At 50.0% G+C, this 19,849-nt stretch overlaps 1 protein-coding gene across 1 annotated transcript in view; it reads left to right on the top strand.

Moving 5' to 3' along the window:
• KIF1C (kinesin family member 1C) overlaps positions 1-19,849 on the top strand; it is a 912,154-nt gene that overhangs the window by 802,827 nt on the left and 89,478 nt on the right. Inside the window, exon 19 of the mRNA XM_086946204.1 lies at positions 13,574-13,754. Coding sequence (XP_086802330.1) covers positions 13,574-13,754 — 181 coding nt within the window. The remainder of the gene's footprint in view (positions 1-13,573; positions 13,755-19,849) is intronic.

Genomic DNA, 19,849 nt, shown 5'->3' with positions numbered 1-19,849 from the left:
CGGGAGCCGGAGCACCCCCGTTCAAGCACAAGAATTTTACGAGGCCATGCACCACGTTTTTGTGCAGGCTGGGTTTTGTGGAGTCGGAACCAGGGAACCAGGGTTGACTTCGTGCCTCCGTCACTTTCCGGGAGCCGGAGCACCCCCGTTCAAGCACAAGAATTTTACGAGGCCATGCACCACGTTTTTGTGCAGGCTGGCCCCTCTGGTGAGCCTTTAAGGTCAGAGTGGGCCTAGGATTAGACACCGTTGGCTCCGGCAACGACACCAGTGGGGCCTCAGCTATCCGATCGCCCAATTATGACCTCCCCTGGCATCGGACCGGAAGTCTGTGCCGTTGATGCCCACCTGCAGTGCCAGCCCCATCCTTATCCCAGACGACACGGAGTGACGCCGATTCCGATGTCAATTTAACCCAGGGGTTCTCTGTTGTCACCGGAACCCTTTGAAGATGCTTTAGGCTCTGGAGAGGATTGGGAGAGGTCTTTGGACCCTTTGGAACGCCAGTGTGTCTATGCAGAGCAGATGGATTGGTATCGGGAAGTTGGGGAGGCCAGTGGACTGGACACTTCCCCTGATATTGGCAAAATTAGAGCCATCATTGATAGCCTCGAAAGGGACACTCTGCAAAAGGGGGTAGAGGGCCAAGACCCCAATGGCTACAATAATAGAGATCCAATAGGCAAAAAGAAGACACAAGAGATAGGGATGGAGATCACAAATGTCTTAACCGACTTTGAGATACCATCGATGGAGGACTTCAATAGAATGGCTCTAGGTGTCACCTATGGATCCTTTGCCACACAAAATATGGAAGGAATTGGGAGCAGAATTATTCCCAGTTCTCCAGATTTGTAACCAATCCCTATCTAGTGATTCAGCACTGGCCCGCTGGAAACAGGCACTGGTGACACCCCTCTTAAAAAAGGCAACTCTTGATCCAGCTAGCCCAAAAAACTACAGGCTGTTCTCCTTGCTGCCTTACCCAGTAAAGATTGTAGAAAGACTGGTTAGCAGACTGCTTTCAAAACACCTGGAAGCTAATAATATCCTAGAAAATGTGCAATTTGGTTTCCGTCCTGGACATGGAACGGAGACCGCCCTGGTGACTATGATGGATGATCTTCAAATGTGTGCAGACCGAGTTCAATCAGTGGTACTTATTCTGCTTGACCTATCTGCCACATTTGACAGTCAACCATGAGATTTTCCTAAACAGGCTTCAAGAGGTGGGGTTAGTAGGCACGGCCATGAACTGGTTTCAGTTTTACCTTTCAGATAGGAGGCAGGCAGTGGCCCTTCCCCCCCAATCAGTCCGAATTTATAAATATCACGCATGGCGTTCCCAGGGCTCCGTGGTCAGCCCGATATTGTTTCACATCTACATGATACCTCTGATTGCTGTCATAAGGGCGCATAGTATTAACATCGTAAATTATGCGTATGACACTCCACTTATTCTATCCCTAGAGGTAGAGGTGATATCCCCCCTGTTGAAAAAACCTTCGCTGGATCCAGATTGCTCTAAGAATTACAGACCAATCTCGCTGCTTTCTTTTCCGGCAAAGATTGTTGAACGTAGGGTCAGTTGCTTACTGTCTAAACATTTGGAGCAACACCAGCTGCTGGAGGATTTGCAATTTGGCTTCCGCCCTGCACATGGGACAGAGACGGCCCTGGTTATGGCTATGGAGGAGCTTCTAATGCGTGCAGACAGGGGTCAGACAAACGCTTTGATCTCACTCGACCTGTCTGCCGCATTTGATACGGTTAACCATGAGATCCTCCTGCGTAGATTGCAGGAGGCTGGGGTTGAGGGGCTGTGCCCTGCGGTGGTTTCGTTCCTTTCTTGAGGACAGACAGCAGGCTGTGGCCCTCCTCCTTTTCAATCTGCATTTTCTCCAGTAACACACGGGGTTCCTCAAGGCTCGGCAATCAGCCCTATCTTGTTTAATCTTTATTTAAAACCTCTGGTCTCCCTGATTAATTCATATAAGATTAATACGATTAATTATGCGGATGACACTCAACTGATCCTCTCCTTTTTTTTTTTTCTACCACACGAGCGCTATGGACTCCAGATAAGACGCAAGATCGCCTTGTGGCGCAGCGTGTGAGGACTTATTCAAATTGGAATAGTATTTAGTGAACGCCTGTAGTATCTCATTTTGCCCCGTTGTCAAGACCCCATCAGTGTCAAGAATGGTGTGCACGTGTGTGGGTGGTGCAGAGAACTTGATCATTCTAGCTAGGGTTCGACTAGGTCTGTCACCTTAATCATAGCTACGTGCCTCAGCCCGTTTACCCAAGAACTTTTGCTCGCGCTGGGCTTCCTCTGTGAAGTCTAGTAGTTTAGTTTTAATTTTTGAGGCTGTGTCTGGTGTAGGGTCAGTGCAGAAAAATTGCTCAAGTGTTTTGAGCTCACCCTCCAACCCGGCTATGGTGTTTCTGATGGCCTTCAAGACCCCCGCTTTGCGTGCTATGCATTGACCCCTTTTGACCACTTTAAAGGCGTCCCATAGAACTGCTTCAGTGGTGACGGAACCTACATTGTTAGTGAAGTAGTCTTTTATGTCTTGTCTTATCGCTTCCGTGAAGGCTGCATCTTGTAGCGCATGTGGCGGGAGGCGCCAGGTGAAGGCCCTCGTAGGGGCCCCGGGATTTCTAGTTCTAGTAGGCAGGGAGCGTGGTCAGAGAGGGAGCGGGCCAAAATTCCAACTTCAGCAGTCCAGATGGCTACGTCTTGAGATACCAACCAAAAGTCCAATCGAGACCAGGCTGCGTGGTGTGCAGAAATACATGTTCCTAGCCTAGTGTTTGCGTTTCGGGATCTCCAGATATCTACTAAAGAGCCTTCATTCATTATGTCTCGCAATGCCTGACTGGCGTGTGGATGCAACTGCCTGGATGTACCTTGTCTGTCCAATGAGTCATCAATGACCACATTAAAATCACCTCCCCAAATGACCGTGGGGCAGTCTAGAATTGTGATCTGCTCCCACACCTCCCTGAAAAACTCTGGCTCGTCCACATTCGGCCCATATACAGCAGCTAATGTCACATTTTTGCCAAGTAGGGTTCCATGTATCACCACATATCTGCCATCCTTGTCACTAATCACCGTGGGTTCTCTCCAGTCAATACCTCTGCGCACCAGTATCGCCACTCCTCTGGCATAATTAGAGAATATAGCCGAGTATGTGGGCCCCCATCTTGAATGCTTGAGCCTCGGAGAGGCCGTGGAGTTAATGTGTGTCTCTTGTAAGAAACAGATGTCAATGTTATGCATTAGTACAGTGGTTCCCAAACTTTTGACTCCTGAGGACCCCCATTGAGTTACCACTGGAAGCCGGGGACCCCCAAGCAATTTGTATGAGTTAAATTTCAAACATTAAAACAGTGATTCGAAAAAAATACACACGTGTGCACACAAAACAAATACTCAAAGTACTAAGGATTTTGGGGCCAGATGTAAGACCATTTCATTTAGCGCCTCGCAATTGGCGACACATTGTGAGTGGCAAATTGCGAGTCACTAAATAAAATGTACAACAGTGTGTTTAACACGGTTTGGGATTCCCAATGGGGTCGCAAATTCCGAAGTTCATTAATATTATTGAGCCTCTCGCAATTTGCAAGCCCATTGGGAATGCCAGCCCTCCCAGCAATGGCGGCCTGCTGGGCTCTGCAGGCCACCATGTCTCGGACTGCTTTTAAATAAAGCAGTTTTAAAAAAAATGCAGCTTGTTTACCATGCATTTAAAAAAATTTAAAAAATGAAACGTTTTCTTTAAATTTTCTAAGGGCAGGCAGAGGTCACTGGGACCACTGCCTGCCCTTAAAAAATAATTTTGCATGCATTTGCAAAGGGGAAGGGGTCCCCTGGGGACCACTTGCAAATGCATTACCATCTACTTGAAGTAGGTGGTAATTGTGACTGTTTTGCGACCGCAAACATTTGTACATGGTTTTGAGACTCGCTATTTGGAAGGGAATGCCCCTTCCAAATAGCAAGTTGCAAAACCTATTTAGAGAGTCGCAAACAAATTGCGACTCGCGAAATAGCCTATGTACATGGCCCAATAGCTTTTTGCATGCGCAAACGGGTTCGCGAACCCGTTCGCGCATATAAAAACAAATCGTACATCTGCCCCTTAGTATTTTATATTGAAGTAATAGCCCCTCTGTCACATGTATTTCATTTGTTTTATAGCATCTCTCATACCATTGTAGGATGTCAGAGCACTTTACATCACACACATATAGAGACATTGAATCATACATGTAAATCGGTGTGTATATAAAAGTGCTTGGTCTGGAAAAGCACAAACTCAGGATTCAGAACATAACACAGTGGCTAGCATTGACTTTAACATTACAAATGTATTTCCACCCAAATATATCTTTTTAGCAGCATCAGGATAATTAATAACTGGGACAAAATATAAGTTACTAACTGGTACCATGCAGTTTGCAAGCAGCTCTTTGATGACAGTTTATGTGTCCCTCTGCTAGATTACGATTGTCACTTATGAAGTGCACAGTAACAAAAGAATCTCTGTGACAAAAGCAGTAACCACGAACCTAGGCACATAAAATGCTGCTTTTTAAGATGCATGTTACACGTTCTTTGCAGTAGGCACATTAATAACCCTCTGTGCTACTTTAGTTAAATCAAAGCTGCCACTGAACAAAACTCTCCTCACTCTCCAGCAAGTACATTAATCACTGGCATTCTCTTGACACTTTTATTGTTGCTGGAAAGCTGCTAATGATACAAGAAAGTGTCTGTGTTTTTAAAACTGTTGCCTACGGACCCCCTGGTAATGTGTCACGGACCTCTGGGGGTCCGCGGACCACAGTTTGGGAAACACTGCCTTAGTAGATAGCTGTGCATCAATCTAGACTTTCTGCCATCATTTAGGCCCCTAAGGTTCAATGTTAGGACTTTTGTCATACCCATCGTCCTCTGTCTAAAGTATTGAATGTAGATTCTGATTGATCCATATTAGAACATTGTACAACAAACCAATGATTCTTGTTCATGTTGCACTGACAACTCGCCAAGCTTCCCCGTTCCCCAGACCTCCCCCCCTCCCACACCAACCCCCCAATCAGGTTGTGTCGAAACCCCCCCCCTAACACGCCTATGGCGTTAGAACAGTAAAACGTTTGAATTGCAGGAGACACCCCTCGGAGGCGCGGCATCTAGAGCGTACACCCCTGCTTGCACAGGGTGGCTGCACTATTATAAGCTGTTTATCTAGTACAAGGATCGAATCCACGATCAGGCAACAAGGACCAAAGGCAATTGAAATATCACGCAGTATTAAGCAAATGTAAAGTCAGTACACAAATCAAGGGCCAGACAGTCCTTTCCACACGTTGCATAACCTTAGGAACATAGCAGTATACTTAGTGGGACCGCCTTAGTAGTACCAGCAGGAGGTGAGCTCTATCCAGAGATGACAGCATAGTGGGGCAATTGCACCTCAATCTTTATCACTCATTGCACCAGCACCTTCAACCTCAGTTTGGGCTTTCCTCTTCGATTTAGGCCCACATACGTGCTTCGCAAATTTTAGAGCAGATCTGGCATCGAGGAAGTGGTGCGCTGTGCCTTCGTGTACGACCTTTAGTTTCGCCGGGTATAGGAGGGAGTATGGGATCTCAGCCTGGAGCAGCAGCTTCTTGGCTGGCAAAAACTCTTTGCGGGCCGCCTGCACAAGTGGCGTAAAATCCGGATAGAAAGATATATTGTTCCCTTTATGCGTTATCTTTCCCTTCTCCCTTGCCAAACGCAATATCAAGTCTCTGTCCTGGTAGTTGAGCAGTTTCACCAGGATCGGTCTCGGCGTGCCCCCAACAGGCGGTTTCTTCCCTAGTGTTCTGTGCGCCCGCTCCACAGTGAACACCGGAGAGAGGCTCGGGTCAAAGATGTCATGCAGGAGTTCAGTAATGAAGACTTCCATTTTCCCCATCGCTGTGGTCTCCGGAATTCCCGTGATCCAAATGTTGCATCTCCGAGAGCGTGCCTCTAAATCATCCACCTTGGCGCACAGCAACTCCATTCTATTTTCCATGTTGGTAATGTGCGTTTTGGTCTCATGCTGAAACTCACTGCACTCCGTTTGTTGATTTTCAAGGCTATCTAGCCGTGTTTCGTGCGTGGCAACTTGGGATCGTACATTTTCTAGTTGTGCCGTCATGGCATCCAGCTTGGCGTCTATACTTTTGAGGCTGGATCTTACCTCAAGCATGAGGGCGGTGACCTCTAATTCTGGAGGAGACTCTTGTGACGACCCCGCTGTAGCCATGAGTTCTTGTTTCGCTTGTTTGGACTGTCTTTTTTGCGCAAATGTGAGCTTCGGTTTCGGGGGTCACCCTTACCCATGATGTGGTAGTTGGGTTAGTCTTTGTGCACAGCCACCAGGTCCTCAGCAAGCCTGACCTTTCAATATCTTATGGCCCAGGATCGTGAAGCGGGTACAGCCCAAATCAGGTAGCACTAGTCAGGCAGACAGCACTCACTATCTTCCGGTGATGCTTATCTGTATGCACGAGGTCGCCAACTGGGGAGATTTGTAGGCCAGCGTCACAACCTCAGGGAGTCCCACAATATCATGTATCGGCCGGTTGGGGTTGCTGCGTGCAAAGCGACAATAGGGCTAGGGTTACTCAGCACGCACATCCGCGGCAGCCTGCTATGGCGAGATACAGGTCGTGGACCCAATCGGGTGCATGGGGCGTGCTGTGGAAGCCAGTGTCACAAATAAACATGTATTCAGAGTGGCATTGTAAAGACCAAAGTTTCCCCTGTCACGCCTGGTCAGTGGTGGTCACCGCACGCATCGCTAATGTGTAGAAGCTGTGCCAGCCCGCCCGGGCATAGTTTGTATGCCCTCCAGCTCTCGTGCGTGCGATGTAGGTCTCTGTCTTATGTCGCAGATTCAGCGTGCGTATTCCCGACTTTTCTTGTCCTGTGTCAGGTCGCATACACACACGACACATACGCCCAGAGTTCAATGATTTATTTTTGGAGTTTATGGTATTCCTCCACCCGGCCGTATTCGCGCTAGGTTACATGGCGAGCCAGCCCAATACAAAATGGCGGCCGTCTCACTGCTGATTCCTCCCGGCCAGTCATTAGTTCGAGTAAGGGAGATTTAATCCCACATTAAGAGTGTTTATGCAGAGGTAGCCTACAGCGGGAGTCGTAGCCTTACCCCACTTCCTTGCGTGTGGGCTTTGTGTCGATTTCCGTCTTCCCGCCACACGAGAGGCCAGACCCGTGCCTCCTCGGTCTCGATTTGTGCCGGGCGCCCGGGCTTGCTCTCCGGCCCCGCCGGATCTCAGCACGACTCCTCCTCAGTCCAGATCTCCGGGTCCTGCAGACGCAGCAGCATACGTGTCAGGGCTTCGAAATTTGGTGTAATTGCGCCTTAGACCATGCGATGCCAGTGGAACCTGAAGTCGGGCATTAGTTACCCGAAACAGCCAGGATTATTTCAGCATTTATAAAGCAGCCGGCGGATCTCGCTAGTTAGGTGGCCATTTCGCGGCTCGTTTGGCCACGCCCCTCCTGATCCTCTCCTTTGAGGGGGAGGGTTCAATATTGGTTGGTACCTTCCATGAGTGTTTTCAGGATGTTGCTGGCTGGCTGCAGGTTAATTCCCTGCAATTTAACGCTGGCAAAACTGAACTGCTCCTCTATGCAGGGAGCAAGATTCCACACCCTTTTCCGGTTAATCTCTGGCCCCCTGAAATAGCCACTAAGGTTTCTCCTGTTAAAACAGTGCGTAACCTAGGGGTTATGCTGGACAACAAGGTGACTATGGAGGCCCAGGTTGCAAAAACTGTATCCTCCTGCTTTGCCCTGATTAGGTCCCTTTGTAAGATTATGCCACTTCTTCCTTCCTCTGCTCGGGCTCTGGTGACCAGATGCACTATCCTGAGTAGACTCGATTATTGTAACGCACTTTTGCTCGAGTCTCCCAGTTTTCTGCTTGATAGGCTTCAAAGAGTCCAGTCAGCAGCGGCCAGAATGGCCCTGGGATGGCCTAGAAGAACGTCAGCCTCCGCGGCCCTGGCCGAACTTCACTGGCTTCCCTTCAGGCAGAGAATACAATTTAAGTCACTCTGCCTTGTTTTTAAGGCCCTTCACGGGCTTGGACCCAGATCGCTGCAGGATAAATTTACCTGGTACTTCCCCGCCAGGGTGCTGCGCTCCTCGTCAGCCCGTCCAGTGAGAGTCCCTAGTTTAAAAAAAGTCAGGGCAGGGGGAAGATCTTTCAGGGTGGCTGCGGCAAAGCTTTGGAACAGCCTACCTTGGGAGATTAGGCAACTAGATGAACTTCTCCCGTTCAGAAAATCTTTGAAGACCTGGCTGTTCCCTAGGGTTTGAGTGTTGTTATATAGCTGTCCTTCGGCCATGTTCATGGAGCTCCAGCGCCAAGATGCCTGTTAGGCGACGGTCCGCTTTACAAGCTTTATAAATAAATAAAGAAGAACAGTCTACACCCCTGGAAGTGTTTCATGCTTGCCTGCGAGATACAGCACAGTGACTGAGAGAGAACTTGCTACAATTCAATGCTGATAAAACCGAGATTCTTTACTGTGAGTCAGGGAAGTCTCCCCATTACTACCTACGAACTTCTGGCCTTCAGCTTCAGCCAGTACACTGACCCCCGGGGAGAAGGTACGGAATCTGGGAATCATGTTTAATAACAAATTGACCCTTGACTCACAGGTCAATAAAACCGTGGGGAGCTGCTTTGCTATTATCAGAGTCCTTCAGAAGATTCTTCCGGTCCTGCCAGTTCAAGCCCGAGCATTGGTAGTACGAAGCACCCTCCTAAGTAGACTGGACTACTGCAATGTCCTGCTGCTGGAGTCCCCGAGATATTTGAAAGAGAGGCACCAGAGGATTCAAACAATAGCAGCTAAGTCAGCTAAGTTAGCCTTGTCAGAGCTGCACTGACTCCCTATACTGCAAAGAGTCCAGTTTAAGTCTCTCTGCATAGTGTTCAAGACCCTGCATGCAGAAGAAATTTGCCTGGTATGTCCCTGGTAGGAGCCTTCGCTCCTCAGCCAGAACGGTGAAAGTGCCAAGATTTACAAAAATTAAATCGGGAGGTAGAGCCTTTAGTACCTCTGCTGGCCGACTATGGAACAATCTTCCATTTGAGTTGAGACAACTGGAGGATCTTCTTCCGTTCCGGAAGAGATTAAAGACCTGGCTCTTCCCTAGTAACTTTGCTACTCTGACGAGACCCCTTAGCATGAGCCCAGTTGGGCACACATATGTTAGCGCCAGGATGCCTGCTAGGTGACAGTGCGATTTACAAGTGTTGGAAATAAATAAATAAATGCTCTCTCTGCCAACTATGGCTATGGAGGAGGGAGAATCTTATGCCATGGTGGTTGAGTGCAGCCGAGGTCCTTGGACTAGAGTTTCCTCCTGTGCAGGTCAGGACTAATCTCCTGACTGAAATACTTCAACCTGGGACTTCCACTGCTGATGTCCTTCTAGGCACGTGGTCCAAGCCTGGCACAGGGGCTCCTGTGAATAGGACAATTGCACAAGGTGACACAAAGCTCCTCAGCCAACTCCCTACCCCTAAAAGCTTGATAGTGCAGGTTTCTACATCCTGGGACGCGTTCCCTTCCGCCCCTCCGGATAGGGAATTCAAGAGGCTGGAATCACTTGGAAAGATGATGTTTTCTTCCTCCGACCTGGCATTGCAGTTGGTGAATACTGCATGATTATTGGGCCATTTTTCCCACTTCCTTTGGGAGACGGGTGCACAAGTGCTGCCACATGTACCAGAGGAGGCCTGGGCTGTGCTCTCTCAGGTAGTTAAGGATGGGAAAAATGCTGCAAAATTCACCATAATGTGTGGTCTTGACACAACTGATTCGCTGGGCAGATTGATTTCTTCGACACTGGCCTTGAGACATCACACCTGGCTTAGGAAGACTGGCTTCTCGGGCTATGTCCAGGCAAATTTGATGGACATGCCCTTGGATGGATTCTGTCTTTTTGGGGAAAAGGTATACTTCCTTAGTGAGTTTCAAGGACTCTCAAGTTACAGCCAGATTCTTGGGCTTCTCTTCTACACCTCGTGGCCAGTCTAGCTTTTGCCCCTTTCATGGCAACGGAAGGGGTTTTCAGCCGTGTCAGCCCTATCCCAGTCACTGTCCTGTGCAGACTTCCAAAGTTGTGCGAGGACATGGTTCATTCCGTTCAAAGAATGGACGCCAGAAGTTGAGTGACACCTTGCCCTCGAAAGCCACAGCCACCAAGCACTCCTACCCCGATACTGCAAGACCACACCACTCCAGTTGGTGGGAGAATACATAATCCTCTCCCCCACTGGAGGTCCATAACATCGGACAAGTGGGTCTTGCAGATCATTCAGGAGGGCTGTTCTCTGCCTTTCCTTTCTTTTCCTCCTCCCATTCTGCCAACTCAAGAATGGCTGGCGGAGGATCATTTAAAATTGCTCCAAGAGGAAGTTGCAGCTCTCTTCGCCAAGGGAACTATAGAGAGGGTCCTTGTTTCAGAAGTAGGCAGTGGCTGTTATTCCCACTACTTTATGATTCAGAAAAAGAAAAAGGTTTGCGGCCCATTTTAGATCTTCGGACCGCCCATCTCTTCCTCAAAAAGGAGAAATTCAAGATGCTCACTGTAGCTCACGTCTTGTCTGCTCTGGATCAAGAAGACTGGATGGTAGCGTTGGCGCTACAGGATGCGCACTTTCACATCCCCTTCCTGCCGGTCCACAGGTGTTATCTGTGGTTTAAGGTAGGCCGCAAGCACTTTCAGTTTACCGTGCACCCCTCTGGTCTTTCCAGTGCCCCTCAGGTGTTCACCAAGGTTATGGCAGTGATCACAGCTTATCTATACTGGTTAGGGTGTCAGTCTTCCCCTAGCACAACCACTGGCAAGGATATTCAGATTATGATTCCAATGTTTCAGCCTCTAGCCTGCATTTCGGTGAGACGGACTCAGAGGCTGGTGGGCCTCATGGCCTCCTACATCCTGTTGGTAAAGCATGCCAGGTGGCGTATGCAAGCTCTGCAGTGGGACCTGAAGTTCCAGTGGGCACAGCATCAGGGTAATCCCACGATGTGGTCCAGATCACGGAAGGAACTTAGAGAGATCTTCAGTGGTGGTTGACAAACCGCGATTGGGTCAAAGGCAGACCCCTCTCCCTTCACCAACCAGATGTCACTTCTGGGATGGGGCGGCCATCTGGGAGAGGTGGAGATCAGGGGACACTGGTCTCCTGCGGAGTCAGGCTCCACATCAATTTGTTGGAGCTTGGAGCGATTAGATTGCCTTTGAAAACATTCCTTCCCTCTGTCAAGGGGAAGTTAGTGCAGGTGTTCATGGACAACAACACTGCCATGTGGTACTGCAACGTGCAGGGCGGAGTGGGGTCGTGAACCCGTTGTCGAGAGGCCATGCGTCCCTGGACATGGCTGGAACGACAGGGCATAACCCTGGTGGTTTAATACCTAGCAGATTCTCTGAAAACCAGGGGAGATGAACTCATCTGTCGATGCCTAGCGGATTACGAATGGTGTCTACAGTCGGAGGTGGCGCAAGGTCTCTGTTCGCTCCAAAGAGAACACACAGTGTCAGCATTACTGCTCGCTGGAGTTTCGGTGCATTTCATTGCGAGTGGAGCTCAGGCCTTTCCGCCCATACCACTCCTGCCCAGGGTTCTGAAGAATGTCAGGAGCAACCGGTCCAAGTCATTCTTGTGGCTCCAGACTGGGCGAGAAGAGTCTGGTATCAAGAGCTTCTGAAAATGAGCATCGATCCTCGGATCAGATCAGGAGGATCATCTGTCGCAGCAGCAGGGCAGGGTCTTCCACCCGAACCTGTGAACCCTATGCCTCCATACGTGCAGATTGAGCGGCGGCAGTTGATGGCTTTTAACTTTCCTAATGAAGTATGTAATGTTATTTTGGTGGCCCTTCACTAAGACGGTATATGCCTGCCGTTGGCAGAAATTTGTATTATACTGTACAGAAAGGTGCATTGGCCCTCTTTTTTGCTTCTCTTTCCACTGTTCTTCTGTTCATTCTAACCATTGACTAACAGGGCTCTGCTTTGGGAACTCGTAAGGGTTATCTTTCTGCTCTGTCTGCTTTTTTGCAGCTGCCAGACCAACCCTCTCTCTTTAGGTCTCCAATTGTAAATAGGTGTTTGAAGGGAATGGCTCACTTGTTTCCCCCCACGCCCTTTGTTATGCCACAGTGGGTCCTTAATTTAGTCCTCACTTATCTGATATGTGCTCCCTTCATGCCTGTACACAGCTGTCTTCTCCGGCTGCTTACTATCAAGACAGCCTTCCGAGTGGCGATTACATCAGTCCGGAGAGTGAGTTGCAGGAACTAGCTTGTACGCCTCCCTACATGATGTCCTTTCCAGACAAAGTGGTGCTTCGCACTCTTGCTTTGTTCTTGCAAAGGTGATGACCCCATTCCATTTGGGTCAGTCTGTCACGCTGCCCACCTTCTTTGCTCCCCCGCATCCCTTTAAGGTGGACGACCAACTCTTTGTGGGGTACGTGGGAGCCAAGAAGGGGCGGGCAGTGCAGAAATAGACCATCTCTCATTGAGTGGTTCTCTGCATTAAGATCTGATATGCCCTGGCTAAGAAGCAGCCCCCTGAGGGATTAAGGGACCATTCCACCAGGAAAGGCTCCGACTGCGGCCTTGGCTCGGGGTGGCCCAGTCCTGGACATCTGTCAGACAGCACCGTGGGCATCTTTGAGTACGTTTGCCAAGCACTACTCCCTGGACAGTGAGCTTCACAGGGATGGGCATTTTGCTTGTTCGGTCCTGCAGGACTTCCTTGTGAAAGGTAATGGTCTGCAACCCACCGCCGGGATTGTATGGCTTTGGTATCTAATTCAAAGGTTAGGAATCTGCAGCTAGCAATCTCTATCAGATGAACAAGTTACTTACCTTCGGTCAACACGTTATCTGGTAGAGTAATGCGTTACCGAAGGTAAGTAACTTGTTCTTTTAGTACATAGGTCTCTTCACAAAATATTTGATTCGCTAAAATATGGTGTGCAAATTTTGACCACGTTTAGCAAATCTAATGTACTTACACCTTACTCTAAGAAACAAATAAAGCAGACTTCATTATTGCAGGATTTCTTCAGCACTAGTGGCCAGTTGTATGCATCACAGTTTTGTTTTCGCATAACATAAACATCCTGGACTGAACACCTTTATACTGTTTCATAGCACTGTTGCATGGCCGACTCAAAATCCATTCAAATGGCGAGAAAGCTGACGTTAAATCTGTTCTACAGTTTCCATTACCCAAATGCCTTCTCTTGAGAGAGGTCCTATTTCTACAATTTTTTTTATTTTGTACATAAATGTCTGTAAATATAACCTCAGACTTCAAAGGTTCAAAACCTTGTGCTGCTTGGGAAATTTAGCCAACTCTATTTTCTAGCCTGTTCTCCTTCCTCACTTTTCTGTGTCTGATTATATTATTTCCCCTCATTACCTTCAGTTTGTGTCTTTCTGGTCTCTGCAGGCAACAGGGTAGTACTCGGAAAGAACCATGTGTTCCGGTTCAATCACCCTGAGCAAGCAAGACAGGAGAGGGAGAAGAGTACCATTCTGGAAACGCAGGTGGAGTCAGTGGACTGGAACTTTGCACAGAAAGAGTTGTTGGAAAAGCAAGGCATTGATATCAAGCTGGAGATGGAGAAAAGGTGTGTGTCTTGGGCCCCTGTATTGGCCACAAACTATACTTGGAACTGGTGAAAGGGAGGTTAACATTAGCCAAATGTGGCTTAATGGATTGGACAGCACATTAGTGTTGTCAGATAGAATAACTTGATGTATTCTGTATCCTTTTCATAGGGTGGGACATATTATGTTCTGGTCAAACAGTCAACTATCTTTTTTATTTATATATGAAATTGTAATTTGATGGTCAAGTCTTATTTTTGCATTGGTCTTATGGCTTTGGCAGTATGAGGTGTTGGGAGGTGGTTTGCATGTTAAACAAAACATTGGTGTGATCTACACATTGAAGACTTGATTTCCTCTCCCTTTTCCCCTTTCTAGTGGAACAGGTTTACTCTTAAAAGTGACCATTACAGTCTAAATATAAACCTAGTGGGCACAGTGGTTCTCCAGTATCAGATCTTTCCTAGATTGACATGCTTGTATCCTTCCCCATTGTCGGAGTGGGAGTCCCACTGTACCATAGTAAAGCAGTATGTGTCACTATCATAGGCTATAATGGCAATAAACAGTCAGTTTAATAGACTATCTATATATCAGCACATAGCCCATCAGAACTCCAGGTCAAATACCAGGATGAGGACGACATGGAAGAAGAGCAATATTACCACTATTATTATGCCCCTCCCACAAAGAGGCATTATGAAGACTATCAATATCATACTCCTCGCAACCCAGGCAGGGTGATGTACAGGTGCCATGTTCCTTTTCCAAGATCTGCAGGCCATGTCAGTTCGGGCCATCCCCATCATTGACAATATCTGGAATAAGGGGATTTACATCATGAAGAATTCAGCAACTGTGGCTGCAGTGCTAACTCACATAGATAAAAAAAAATACATGGCTTCAGAGGATTCCCCCGCTTATCTCTAGGTCATCCCAAGCCAGATTCCATGACTTCACAAGCCAGATTCTGTGATTTCAAAAGCGGCACAATGTTGCTCCAAGAATCCTACCACTCCCATCTCTACCCCACCATACAAAGAAGGCAGGCGCTTAGACAATCTGAAAGAGACAATTAGTTATAGATTCCTTACCTTAGAATTACCCCCAGTCGTCAGACTGGATCCAGAAAGTTTTTCGTCAGCAGTACCCCTGCGTGTCGAAAGGTGGCGTCGGTTGGCTCTGCGTTCGTCGTTGGCTTCATGGTCGCCGGGATGACATCACAGTAGCTACTTAGACGCCGCCCTAACGCGCTGACGTCAGTTCTTTCTTTTTCCACCACGCCAGTCAGCGCAGATCCGGAGAGAGCGGTACCTACAGTCACCTTTTGGCGACTTTTGTCAACACCGTTTTTGAGTCTTCGGCTCCTGGTGCACGTCAGGGATGCCCAATTTCAAGGCTTGCGACTCCTGCAGCCGGCTGATGGCGGTGACGGATCCGCACCGTATGTGCCTGTTTAGCTTGAAGCGCAACCAAGATCCCAAGTCGTACTCCGACTGCCGGACCATGAATCCGAAGTCTTTTCGGGAGCGGTCCCGAAAGCTTCTGGAGGCCCGACAGTCGGTTCCACACCACTGCGAGGTCCCAGTTGCTTGGGAGGTCGAGGGACCGGTCGCGGAGCCACCAGCACCAGTCCTCTTCGAAGTCTTCACACTCCTCAGGTAAGTCGAAGCATAAGAAGAAGTCAAAGAAGCATTGTCGCTCTTCGACTTCTCCCCATAGGTCGGCCGACTCGATGAGGGATGCGGGTGGTGCCCCTCCCGCGGTTCCACTTGCGGAGCCCGAAGGATTTACTCCGAGTTTCCCTCCCTTGCCGGGACCCGGAGCGACCCCAGCCCAGCTTTGGAGTTTCTACGGGCACCTGGACTCCGCCGGCGCACCTTCGGGTCCCGCTGACTCGGCTGGGGGCCCTAAGCCTTTGATGCCGGCGGCTTCGGCCCTGGCGCCGCATGGTCCCCTTGGAGAAGTGTGGCTCAGGGGTTAGAGGCGGCAGACCTGGAGCCTGAGTTCGGCCCGGGACCAGGGTTCAATTCCCCGCCTCGGCGGGTCTTGGGCTCAAAAATTCCACGGACTCGTTAATTCTCGCTCCGGTGCCTCCTCAACTCACGGGTTCACACTCTGCGACTCTGGGCAATAGCTTGCTTAATCTCCACAACGGCCCCTCGCGGTGTGATGCCTGGCTTTCACCTTGTGGATACCCTGCCGGGGTTATCTCACAGGGTAATACCAGGACGGGTTCCCTAAGCAAGCGCTGAGATGCCCCAGGGTAAGTCGTGCGCTATAGAAGTTTCATTCATTTCATTTCATTTCATTGGATCCAGGCCTGGATCCGGATCGGCACCGGTTGATCTGATTACACCTCCGCCAGGGGCGAATCCACCGGCACCACGTCCCCAGCCGACGCTGGTTGTATTCCCGCCGGCGTCGACCCCGGCCTCCGCTTGAACTGGACACGGATCCGGACCGACGCTGATGGGTACCTTTGTGCCCTTGTTCTACCCTGGTGCTCCAATCAAGCCAGATAGGCAACCAGAGGAGGGTGAGGAGGGCTGGGAGGAGTCTGGAGACCCTATAACTGAACAGTTGGAGTAGGGCCCAGACTGGAGAGGGAATTTGGGGGAAGCCAGTGGTCTACATACTGCCCCAGACCTTGGCATGTTGTTTCCTCCTACCGTGGCTACGGAGGAGGGAGCTTCTTACTCAGTGGTGTTGCGTATGGCGGCCGAGGCTCTCAACGTCGAGCTACCTACGGTGTCAGTCAAGGCTAACCTCCTGACAGAGGTGCTTCAGTCAGCAGTGAGCTCTTGGGAGCCCCTGCTGCCGTTCAATGAAGCCCTAACCAACATCCTTTTGGGCACCTGGTCCAGGCCCAACAGTGGGGCTCCTGTGGATAGGATGATTGCCCAACACCACTGCTTGGCCCCGGGCGACCCCACTTTCCTCGCCCAACACTCCAACCCTGAGAGCTTGGTGGTCCAAGCCTCGACATCCAAAGGTGCATTCCCGAATGCACCACCTGATAAGGAATCCAAAAAGCTGGACCATCTTGGGAAGATGTTTTCTTCCTCCAGCTTTGGGCTGCGGTCGTAAACACTGCATGTCTATTGGGCCGTTATACCCACTTAGTGTGGGATACGGTGCCGCAGGTGCTGCCCCAGTGCCCGGAGGCGGCCCCGGCCGAGCTCTCCTGTGCAGTTGCCAAGGGGAGAGGCACAGCAAACTTTACCATACGCTGTGGACTGGACACCGCCGACTCGCTAGGTAGGACGATTTCAACGTCTGTAGCCCTTCAACGCTACTCCTGGCTGAGATCGACTGGCTTTCTGGGAATATCCAGGCTACCCTTATGGACATGCCCTTTGATGGCAGTCGCTTGTTCGGCGACAAGGCAGACAGGGCACTAGCAAGCTTCAAGGACTCACAGGCTACGGCCAAGTCCTTGGGTCTCTCCACCACTCGCCCTGCGCAGTCTGCTTTTCACCCCTTTTGTGGCTACGGAAGGGGTGCCCCACCACGTTCCACTCAGGTCCACAGGCCGGCGCAAGCTGTTCAGCCCCTGCGCGGCTACGAATGTGGGACCCACCGTCATGGCAGTCCGCCACCGCCCCCACAGCAGCAGCCTCCAAACCCTCCTAGTCTGACCTTACAGGGCCAATAATCGCCAGAGGACGGCAGGATTCGCCTTCACCTCCCCCACTGGCGCACCATCACTTCGGACAGGTGGGTTTTGCGGATAGTACAAAGGGGCTACTCCCTCATCTTCAAGATATCCCCCCCCACCCCTCCCAGCCATGCCACCTCAGTACCATTGCATGTTGAAGGATCATCTGGCCCTTCTCCAACAGGAAGTTATAGCTCTCTTGGCCAAGGGAGCCATCGAGCGAGTACCTGCCCCAGAAGTAATTCGTGGTTACTACTCCCACTACTTTCTGGTGCCCAAGATGGACAAAGGCCTGCGTCCTATGTTGGATCTCAGGAACGTCAACCGCTTCCTCCGGAAGGAGAAGTTCAAAATGTTAACGTTAGCTCCGGTCCTGTCTGCCCTCGACCCTGGACACTGGATGGTTGGGTTGGACTTGCAGGATGCCCATTTTCACATCCCCGTCCTGCCAGCCCACCAGCGCTACTTGCGGTTCACGGTAGGCCATAAGCATTTTCAGTTTACAGTGCTCCCCTTTGGCCTTACCAGCGCCCCTCTGGTGTTCACAAAGGCGATGGCGGTGATCGTAGCTCGTCTATACAGATCAGGGGTTCCAGTCTTCCCCTATCTCGAATACTGTCTGGCCCAGGCTGTCGTCTACCACCTCCAGACTACGGGCGACCTTCTGCATTCACTGGGGTTCTCCATCAACATGCTGAAGTTGCACCTGACTCCCTCTCAGAAGTTCCTCTTCATCGCAGCAGTTCTGGACACGACGCAGTTTCAGGTCCATCTTCCCGAAGTTAGTCTGGGATATTCGTGCTATGATTCCGATCTTTCAGCCTCTATCCCAGTTTTTGGTCAGGATGACCCTCTGGGTACTGGGCCTGATGGCCTCCTTCATCCTGCTGGTGGATCAAGCCAGATGGCATATGCGGGCTCTGCAGTGGGACCTGAAGTTCCAGTGGGCACAAAATCAGGGGAACCTGTCCGATTGCATCTAGATCTCGGAGGGCACTGCATACCAATTGCAGTGGTGGCTAACAAACCAGGATTGGATCGACGGCAGATCACTCTCCCTTCCCCAACCAGAGTTCACAGTGGTAACCGATGCATCACTTCTGGGATGGGGTGGCCACATGGGGGAGGCGAAGATTAGAGGCCTCTGTTCTCTGGTGGAGTCCGGGCTCCACATCGAGCTTCGGGCTATTTGTCTTGCACTTTAAGCATTCCTTCCCTCTGTCCGGGGAAGAGTAGTGCAGTAGTGCAGGTGTTCAGACAACACCACCGCCATGTGGTACTGCAACAAAGAAGGTGTGGTGGGGTTGTGGACCCTAAGTCAAGAGGCCTCTGGACATGGCTGGAACATCATGGCATATCCCTGATGGTTCAACAACTGGCAGATTCGCTTAACGCCAGGGCGGACGAACTCAGCCGCAGGTGCATGATGGATCACAAATAGCATCTTCACTCGAAGGTGTTGCAATGTCTCTTTCAACAGGTTGGAGAGCCTTGGTTAAATCTATTCGCCACCGAAGAGAATGCGCAGTGTCAGCAATTCTGCGCGTTGGGCTTTCGAGGCGGCACTCACTCTGTGACGCTTTTCGTCGCGAGTGGAGTTGCCGTCTTCTATACACCTTTCTGCCTATACCACTTCTGCCCAGAGTGATGAAGTCATTCCTGTGGCTCTAGATTGGGCACGAAGAGTCTGGTATCCCGAACTATTACACATGGCTATCGATCCTCTGATCCGACTGCCTCTTTGAGAGGATCTTCTGTCACAGCAGCAGGGGACGGTCCTCCACCCAAACCTGTCCAGCCTTCACCTCCTTGCGTGGAGATTGAGCTGCGACAGTTGACAGCTTTCGACCTTCCTCCCGAAGTCTGTGTTGTTATCTTGGCAGCCAGGCATCCCTCCACTAAGACCGTATCCGCCTGCAATTTGGATCAAATTTGTGGCATGGTGCTCAGTAAAGGCTGTGGCTTCCCTTTCTGCCCCTCTTTCTGAGGTTCTCTTGTTCCTCCTTTCTTTGACTCAGCAGGGCTCTGCCCTGGGCACTCTCATTGGCTACCTCTCATCCATTTCAGCCTTTCTTAGGCTTCCTGATCAGCCTTCTCTTTTCAAGTCCTCTGTTGTAAACCTCTTTCTTAAGGGCATTACTCAACTTTTTCCTCCTGTTCCCTTCTTAATGCCCCAGTGGGACTTGAACTTGGTGCTTACGTATCTTATGTGCGCTCCATTTGAGCCGTTACATAACTATCCTCTGAGGCTTCTGACTTTAAAAACTGCCTTTCTGGTGGCCATCACCTCTGCACGCAGGGTGAGTGAACTCCAAGCTCTTTCTTCTAATCCTCCTTTTTTGGCTGTTCATCTGGATAAGGTTGTCCTTCGAACTCATCCTTCTTACCTTCCCAAAGTGGTTACTTCTTTCCACATTGGACAGACCATCACTTTGCCCACCTTCTTTCCACCTC

This window comes from Lissotriton vulgaris, chromosome 12, assembly GCF_964263255.1.
Source record: "Lissotriton vulgaris chromosome 12, aLisVul1.2, whole genome shotgun sequence".
In the NCBI taxonomy this organism is placed as follows: Eukaryota; Metazoa; Chordata; class Amphibia; order Caudata; family Salamandridae; genus Lissotriton; species Lissotriton vulgaris.
Note: the sequence above shows the minus strand (reverse complement) of the source record. Positions and strands in the feature narration are given on the sequence as shown.